This window comes from Pseudochaenichthys georgianus, unplaced genomic scaffold (genome assembly GCF_902827115.2).
Source record: "Pseudochaenichthys georgianus unplaced genomic scaffold, fPseGeo1.2 scaffold_2313_arrow_ctg1, whole genome shotgun sequence".
NCBI classification, from domain to species: domain Eukaryota; kingdom Metazoa; phylum Chordata; class Actinopteri; order Perciformes; family Channichthyidae; genus Pseudochaenichthys; species Pseudochaenichthys georgianus.
The window spans coordinates 1,848-10,320 of NW_027262918.1; the positions used below are offsets into that span (position 1 = coordinate 1,848).

The window sequence follows — 8,473 nt, forward strand, 5'->3', positions numbered from 1 at the left end:
CCACTCCCCACTTATAAAAATAGCACTTTACCACTGCACCCTCTCTAATCTCAGATACACCCTTAGTCATTTTGTTCTGGAACCGGGCCTGCACAAAACACAGATACAATACAAATATAGTAAATAGGAAACACCAAAAGAGAAACAGTTTAAAAAAGTGAAATAGTGCAATAAGAGTCTCTCAGCAAGTCATTGAAATATTAGGTAAAAAGATCAATCATTTCTAAGAAGCAGCCGGATAAATAGTGTGGAGGTGGAGCAGCCTTATGGCCTGTGGGTGGAGGTGTAGCAGCCTTATGGCCTGTGGGTGGAGGTGTAGCAGCCTTGTGGCCTGTAGGTGGAGGTGTAGCAGCCTTATGGCCTGTGGGTGGAGGTGTAGCAGCCTTGTGGCCTGTAGGTGGAGGTGTAGCAGCCTTACGGCCTGTGGGTGGAGGTGTAGCAGCCTTGTGGCCTGTAGGTGGAGGTGTAGCAGCCTTGCAGCCTGTGGGTGGAGGTGTAGCAGCCTTGTGGCCTGTGGGTGGAGGTGTAGCAGCCTTGCGGCCTGTGGGTGGAGGTGTAGCAGCCTAGCGGCCTGTGGGTGGAGGTGTAGCAGCCTTGTGGCCTGTGGGTGGAGGTGTAGCAGCCTTACAGCCTGTGGGTGGAGGTGTAGCAGCCTTGTGGCCTGTGGGTGGAGGTGTAGCAGCCTTGTGGCCTGTGGGTGGAGGTGTAGCAGCCTTACGGCCTGTGGGTGGAGGTGTAGCAGCCTTGTGGCCTGTGGGTGGAGGTGTAGCAGCCTTGTGGCCTGTGGGTGGAGGTGTAGCAGCCTTGTGGCCTGTGGGTGGAGGTGTAGCAGCCTTGTGGCCTGTGGGTGGAGGTGTAGCAGCCTTGTGGCCTGTGGGTGGAGGTGTAGCAGCCTTGTGGCCTGTGGGTGGAGGTGTAGCAGCCTTACGGCCTGTGGGTGGAGGTGTAGCAGCCTTACGGCCTGTGGGTGGAGGTGTAGCAGCCTTACGGCCTGTGGGTGGAGGTGTAGCAGCCTTACGGCCTGTGGGTGGAGGTGGAGCAGCCTTGTGGCCTGTGGGTGGAGGTGTTGCAGCCTTGTGGCCTGTGGGTGGAGGTGTAGCAGCCTTATGGCCTGTGGGTGGAGGTGTAGCAGCCTTACGGCCTGTGGGTGGAGGTGTAGCAGCCTTGTGGCCTGTGGGTGGAGGTGTAGCAGCCTTGCGGCCTGTGGGTGGAGGTGTAGCAGCCTTGTGGCCTGTGGGTGGAGGTGGAGCAGCCTTGTGGCCTGTGGGTGGAGGTCTAGCAGCCTTGTGGCCTGTGGGTGGAGGTGTAGCAGCCTTACGGCCTGTGGGTGGAGGTGGAGCAGCCTTACGGCCTGTGGGTGGAGGTGTAGCAGCCTTGTGGCCTGTGGGTGGAGGTGTAGCAGCCTTGTGGCCTGTGGGTGGAGGTGTAGCAGCCTTACGGCCTGTGGGTGGAGGTGTAGCAGCCTTACGGCCTGTGGATGGAGGTGTAGCAGCCTTACGGCCTGTGGATGGAGGTGTAGCAGCCTTATGGCCTGTGGGTGGAGGTGGAGCAGCCTTACGGCCTGTGGGTGGAGGTGGAGCAGCCTTGTGGCCTGTGGGTGGAGGTGTTGCAGCCTTGTGGCCTGTGGGTGGAGGTGGAGCAGCCTTATGGCCTGTGGGTGGAGGTGGAGCAGCCTTATGGCCTGTGGGTGGAGGTGTAGCAGCCTTACGGCCTGTGGGTGGAGGTGTAGCAGCCTTGTGGCCTGTGGATGGAGGTGTAGCAGCCTTATGGCCTGTGGGTGGAGGTGTAGCAGCCTTACGGCCTGTGGGTGGAGGTGTAGCAGCCTTGTGGCCTGTGGGTGGAGGTGTAGCAGCCTTACGGCCTGTGGGTGGAGGTGTAGCAGCCTTACGGCCTGTGGATGGAGGTGTAGCAGCCTTATGGCCTGTGGGTGGAGGTGGAGCAGCCTTACGGCCTGTGGGTGGAGGTGGAGCAGCCTTGTGGCCTGTGGGTGGAGGTGTTGCAGCCTTGTGGCCTGTGGGTGGAGGTGGAGCAGCCTTATGGCCTGTGGGTGGAGGTGTAGCAGCCTTACGGCCTGTGGGTGGAGGTGTAGCAGCCTTGTGGCCTGTGGGTGGAGGTGTAGCAGCCTTGCGGCCTGTGGGTGGAGGTGTAGCAGCCTTGTGGCCTGTGGGTGGAGGTGTAGCAGCCTTGCGGCCTGTGGGTGGAGGTGTAGCAGCCTTGTGGCCTGTGGGTGGAGCAGCCTTGTGGCCTGTGGGTGGAGGTGTAGCAGCCTTGTGGACTGTGGGTGGAGGTGTAGCAGCCTTACGGCCTGTGGGTGGAGGTGGAGCAGCCTTACGGCCTGTGGGTGGAGGTGTAGCAGCCTTGTGGCCTGTGGGTGGAGGTGTAGCAGCCTTGTGGCCTGTGGGTGGAGGTGTAGCAGCCTTACGGCCTGTGGGTGGAGGTGGAGCAGCCTTACGGCCTGTGGGTGGAGGTGTAGCAGCCTTACGGCCTGTGGATGGAGGTGTAGCAGCCTTATGGCCTGTGGGTGGAGGTGGAGCAGCCTTACGGCCTGTGGGTGGAGGTGGAGCAGCCTTACGGCCTGTGGGTGGAGGTGTAGCAGCCTTACGGCCTGTGGATGGAGGTGTAGCAGCCTTGTGGCCTGTGGGTGGAGGTGTAGCAGCCTTGTGGCCTGTGGGTGGAGGTGTAGCAGCCTTGTGGCCTGTGGGTGGAGGTGTAGCAGCCTTGTGGCCTGTGGGTGGAGGTGTAGCAGCCTTACGGCCTGTGGGTGGAGGTGTAGCAGCCTTGTGGCCTGTGGGTGGAGGTGTATCAGCCTTATGGCCTGTGGGTGGAGGTGGAGCAGCCTTACGGCCTGTGGGTGGAGGTGTAGCAGCCTTACGGCCTGTGGGTGGAGGTGTAGCAGCCGTATGGCCTGTGGGTGGAGGTGGAGCAGCGTTACGGCCTGTGGGTGGAGGTGTAGCAGCCTTGTGGCCTGTGGGTGGAGGTGTAGCAGCCTTGTGGCCTGTGGGTGGAGGTGGAGCAGCCTTACGGCCTGTGGGTGGAGGTGTAGCAGCCTTGTGGCCTGTGGGTGGAGGTGTAGCAGCCTTACGGCCTGTGGGTGGAGGTGTAGCAGCCTTACGGCCTGTGGGTGGAGGTGTAGCAGCCTTGTGGCCTGTGGGTGGAGGTGTAGCAGCCTTGTGGCCTGTGGGTGGAGGTGTAGCAGCCTTGCGGCCTGTGGGTGGAGGTGTAGCAGCCTTGTGGCCTGTGGGTGGAGGTGTAGCAGCCTTACAGCCTGTGGGTGGAGGTGTAGCAGCCTTACAGCCTGTGGGTGGAGGTGTAGCAGCCTTGTGGCCTGTGGGTGGAGGTGTAGCAGCCTTACGGCCTGTGGGTGGAGGTGGAGCAGCCTTACGGCCTGTGGGTGGAGGTGTAGCAGCCTTACGGCCTGTGGGTGGAGGTGTAGCAGCCTTATGGCCTGTGGGTGGAGGTGTAGCAGCCTTGTGGCCTGTGGGTGGAGGTGTAGCAGCCTTGTGGCCTGTGGGTGGAGGTGTAGCAGCCTTACAGCCTGTGGGTGGAGGTGTAGCAGCCTTACGGCCTGTGGGTGGAGGTGTAGCAGCCTTGTGGCATGTGGGTGGAGGTGTAGCAGCCTTGTGGCCTGTGGGTGGAGGTGTAGCAGCCTTACAGCCTGTGGGTGGAGGTGTAGCAGCCTTGTGGCCTGTGGGTGGAGGTGTAGCAGCCTTACGGCCTGTGGGTGGAGGTGTAGCAGCCTTGTGGCCTGTGGGTGGAGGTGTAGCAGCCTTGTGGCCTGTGGGTGGAGGTGTAGCAGCATTGTGGCCTGTGGGTGGAGGTGTAGCAGCCTTACAGCCTGTGGGTGGAGGTGTAGCAGCCTTACGGCCTGTGGGTGGAGGTGTAGCAGCCTTGTGGCCTGTGGGTGGAGGTGTAGCAGCCTTGTGGCCTGTGGGTGGAGGTGTAGCAGCCTTACAGCCTGTGGGTGGAGGTGTAGCAGCCTTGTGGCCTGTGGGTGGAGGTGTAGCAGCCTTACGGCCTGTGGGTGGAGGTGTAGCAGCAGATCTGGAGCAAACCCCCCTCTCTCCGGCAGAAAAAGGAAATGCCAAAATCTTTCGTAACAAATGTTTCAAATCAGATTTCTTGGATTAAAAAAAAAAATCTTTAATGGTGTTTATTTTTTGCAAACCACTTTTAGTTTCAAAAGGTGATGTTTCTGAGCGGCTTGGTGTTCTGCAATGTTACAGAAATACACAACTTTATAGTAAAATGCATCATTGTTTGGTCTTCTCCGGTAACCCCGGGATACGACCCTGAGTTAGGAAGGAGAGGGCGAACAGGACGTCTGTGTGACGACATGACTCCTTTAGTGAATGTCTGCTGGAACTGTTTGTACACGGCGTGTTTGATGACGGAGGCCCAGTTCCAAACCGCCCCCTACACACTCCCCCTCCGAGCGTTTGGAATTGGGCCGGAGAGCGAGCGTAGTGGTTCAAGAGGGGCTATTGACCCCGAGGCCTGTTGCTGCAGAGTCAATCAATGAACCGACCAATCACAGGGGAGAAGGCAGCAGAGAGTCCTCCCTGGGAGAGGAGCGATACCGGAGACAGAGGACGTCACTGAACTGCGTGAAGCAAGCAGGAGGAAACAGGAAGTACTGCGACAGGCCTTCAGAGTAAGAGGCGGCACATGAGCGTCACTACGAGGATTCAGTGAGATCTGAAGAGACTCCGACAGCACAGCACCGTGTGGGAGCCATAACAGGACTAGGGCTGAACTACTACTCCCTTCAGACATGCAATAAACAAGAGGCGACAAGAAATATAAAGTATACATATTTGTATTAGGGCTGTCAGTCGATTCAAATATCTAATCGCGATTAATCGCACATTTGTTATCTGTTCTAAATATTACAAGTTTTTAATACTCTTATCAACATATGGACAAATACGCTTTATGCAAATGTTTGTTTATTATCATTTGAACAAGGACACATATTCTCCTGAACAGTGGCGCCGCTCATAGGGGCGCTAGGGGCGCCGGCGCATAGGGGTGCTAGGGGCGCCGGCCCATAGGGGTGCTAGGGGCGCTAGGGGCGCCGGCCCCCCTCTTCCCACATGTTTGATTGTCATTCAAAAATAAATAAGAAAATATTTAAAAAATAGTCCAGGACCAGGAGCTAGTCCTCTGTCCTGTGCAGGAGCTAGTCCTCTGTCCTGACCAGGAGCTAGTCCTCTGTCCTGACCAGGAGCTAGTCCTCTGTCCTGTGCAGGAGCTAGTCCTCTGTCCTGAGCAGGAGCTAGTCCTCTGTCCTGAGCAGGAGCTAGTCCTCTGTCCTGACCAGGAGCTAGTCCTCTGTCCTGAGCAGGAGCTAGTCCTCTGTCCTGAGCAGGAGCTAGTCCTCTGTCCTGACCAGGAGCTAGTCCTCTGTCCTGACCAGGAGCTAGTCCTCTGTCCTGAGCAGGAGCTAGTCCTCTGTCCTGAGCAGGAGCTAGTCCTCTGTCCTGAGCAGGAGCTAGTCCTCTGTCCTGACCAGGAGCTAGTCCTCTGTCCTGAGCAGGAGCTAGTCCTCTGTCCTGAGCAGGAGCTAGTCCTCTGTCCTGACCAGGAGCTAGCCCTCTGTCCTGACCAGGAGCTAGTCCTCTGTCCTGTGCAGGAGCTAGTCCTCTGTCCTGTGCAGGAGCTAGTCCTCTGTCCTGACCAGGAGCTAGTCCTCTGTCCTGAGCAGGAGCTAGTCCTCTGTCCTGACCAGGAGCTAGTCCTCTGTCCTGAGCAGGAGCTAGTCCTCTGTCCTGACCAGGAGCTAGTCCTCTGTCCTGAGCAGGAGCTAGTCCTCTGTCCTGTGCAGGAGCTAGTCCTCTGTCCTGTGCAGGAGCTAGTCCTCTGTCCTGACCAGGAGCTAGTCCTCTGTCCTGAGCAGGAGCTAGTCCTCTGTCCTGACCAGGAGCTAGTCCTCTGTCCTGACCAGGAGCTAGTCCTCTGTCCTGTGCAGGAGCTAGTCCTCTGTCCTGACCAGGAGCTAGTCCTCTGTCCTGACCAGGAGCTAGTCCTCTGTCCTGTGCAGGAGCTAGTCCTCTGTCCTGACCAGGAGCTAGTCCTCTGTCCTGAGCAGGAGCTAGTCCTCTGTCCTGACCAGGAGCTAGTCCTCTGTCCTGAGCAGGAGCTAGTCCTCTGTCCTGACCAGGAGCTAGTCCTCTGTCCTGACCAGGAGCTAGTCCTCTGTCCTGAGCAGGAGCTAGTCCTCTGTCCTGTGCAGGAGCTAGTCCTCTGTCCTGACCAGGAGCTAGTCCTCTGTCCTGAGCAGGAGCTAGTCCTCTGTCCTGTGCAGGAGCTAGTCCTCTGTCCGTCACATGTCATGTCCTGAGCTGTGGTTTCTCAATGTGCATGATGCCGTGCTGATAGAGACACGTTCTCTGCAGCATGCTTACCTGTGAAGTGCAGATGCTCCTTTGTGTTGAATACAAAAGACAACATTGAGAGTTTGTAATGATTTAATATTCTTAAGTCTGTGGAAGCAACACGTGTGCCTACAGGTAAATACAGCTCATAGATGCAACCTATAGAGATGTAGTAACACTGTGTGTGCACGGTGCAACATAACAGCATTTCAGAAACAAAACACTGAAGCAGGAACACTCGGGGCAGGAGATGCCACCACGGAGTCACAGACACACTCTGCTGAGTGACTGGCAGAGGGTCACTTTAACTGCCACCACAGAGTCACAGACACACTCTGCTGAGTGACTGGCAGAGGGTCACTTTAACTGTCACCACGGAGTCACAGACACACTCTGCTGAGTGACTGGCAGAGGGTCACTTTAACTGCCACCACGGAGTCACAGACACACTCTGCTGAGTGACTGGCAGAGGGTCACTTTAACTGCCACCACGGAGTCACAGACACACTCTGCTGAGTGACTGGCAGAGCTAATGATCCAACTGGCAGAGGGTCACTTTAACTGCCACCACGGAGTCACAGACACACTCTGCTGAGTGACTGGCAGAGCTAATGATCCAACTGACAGAGGGTCACTTTAACTGCCACCACGGAGTCACAGACACACTCTGCTGAGTGACTGGCAGAGCTAATGATCCAACTGACAGAGGGTCACTTTAACTGCCACCACGGAGTCACAGACACACTCTGCTGAGTGACTGGCAGAGCTAATGATCCAACTGACAGAGGGTCACTTTAACTGCCACCACGGAGTCACAGACACACTCTGCTGAGTGACTGGCAGAGCTAATGATCCAACTGACAGAGGGTCACTTTAACTGCCACCACGGAGTCACAGACACACTCTGCTGAGTGACTGGCAGAGCTAATGATCCAACTGGCAGAGGGTCACTTTAACTGCCACTCGGTGACACACCAAGTGAGTGTTATTTAACTATCAGAGTTAACTAACACTCACGATGTTGCGGTGGAGCACAAACAAAAGGAGAGGCTCCGTAAAGTGAAGATTGGTCTTTCGATACGTGCTGTTGGTTTTGCCTTTTGATTGTTCGTCTGAGTCGTAGCTACAACTGGAACCGTCTAAGGGCCGTCTGGGTAGAATGTGTGGAGGCATCACAGCCAGAGCACAGGTGTGTTCCATCCACAACGCATGCCCACACATTGATGTGTGGGCATTTTATTAACATATCGATGTAAACACAAACACATATCGATTTGTTGTATACATATTGCAAATCAAAACCTTTATTCACTAATAATGACCAACAATCGTGGTTCTATCTCCTGTTATCAATGCATTCACATCGCCCGCCATGGACTTCTGGGGAACGATCCTCGTCGACATGAACCACGTGACGATAACCGTTTTTGGACTTCCGGTGTCGTAACTCTTCTGTCTATATGGCGCTGACTAGAACCAGCTGGATCTGATAGATTTGGACAAAGACGCGAGTGACGTCTAACCGGACGAGAGAGATCAGATCATCTGCTGCTGCCGGAGAACACGCAGCTCCGCAGGATCACACTCCGCGCGGTGACGGAGCGCTGAGTGGAGACACACACTAAGAGTTAGACCCATCACACTTAGCTAGTTCTCTGCTCTGGAGCTAGCTACACTAGTTATACATGTGTATTCTTTACTGTCGGGTCACTCATTACAGGTTCAGCGAGGCAGATTTAGGATTGTAGGAGATCCGGGGCTTAGCCCAGGAGTTGTTGGGGGGGGGGGGGTACAGGGGTAAAGTGCTATTTTTTTACAAGTGGGGGGTGGACCAAACATCCTTTTAGGGGGGTCGTCGCCTCCTCCAGGGGGGTCTGGGGGCACCCCCCCCCGGGATTTTTTTTAAAATATTGAAGTTAAAAGCATCAATCTGGTGCACTTTGAGAGCAACATTAACCCTACCTTAATAATACCTTAAAGGGGACATATCATGCTATATTTGAACAATATATTGTAGGGCCATACCTATATAAAAGTATATAAATAGTTTTTCTTTCAAAATACCAAACAGATCCTGCATTTTAGCCATGCCTCATTTC

At 55.7% G+C, this 8,473-nt stretch overlaps 1 protein-coding gene across 1 annotated transcript; it reads right to left on the bottom strand.

The window, feature by feature from the left end:
* Positions 1-200: 200 nt before the first annotated feature.
* Positions 201-6,450, bottom strand: LOC139433359 (adhesive plaque matrix protein-like). The gene is made up of 3 exons (XM_071202331.1): positions 6,405-6,450; positions 629-4,015; positions 201-541 (listed from the first exon to the last, which is right to left on the bottom strand). The coding sequence occupies exons 1-3, from the start codon at positions 6,448-6,450 to the stop codon at positions 201-203; spliced, it is 3,774 nt and encodes a 1,257-aa protein (XP_071058432.1).
* Between the last annotated feature and the right edge of the window lie 2,023 nt (positions 6,451-8,473).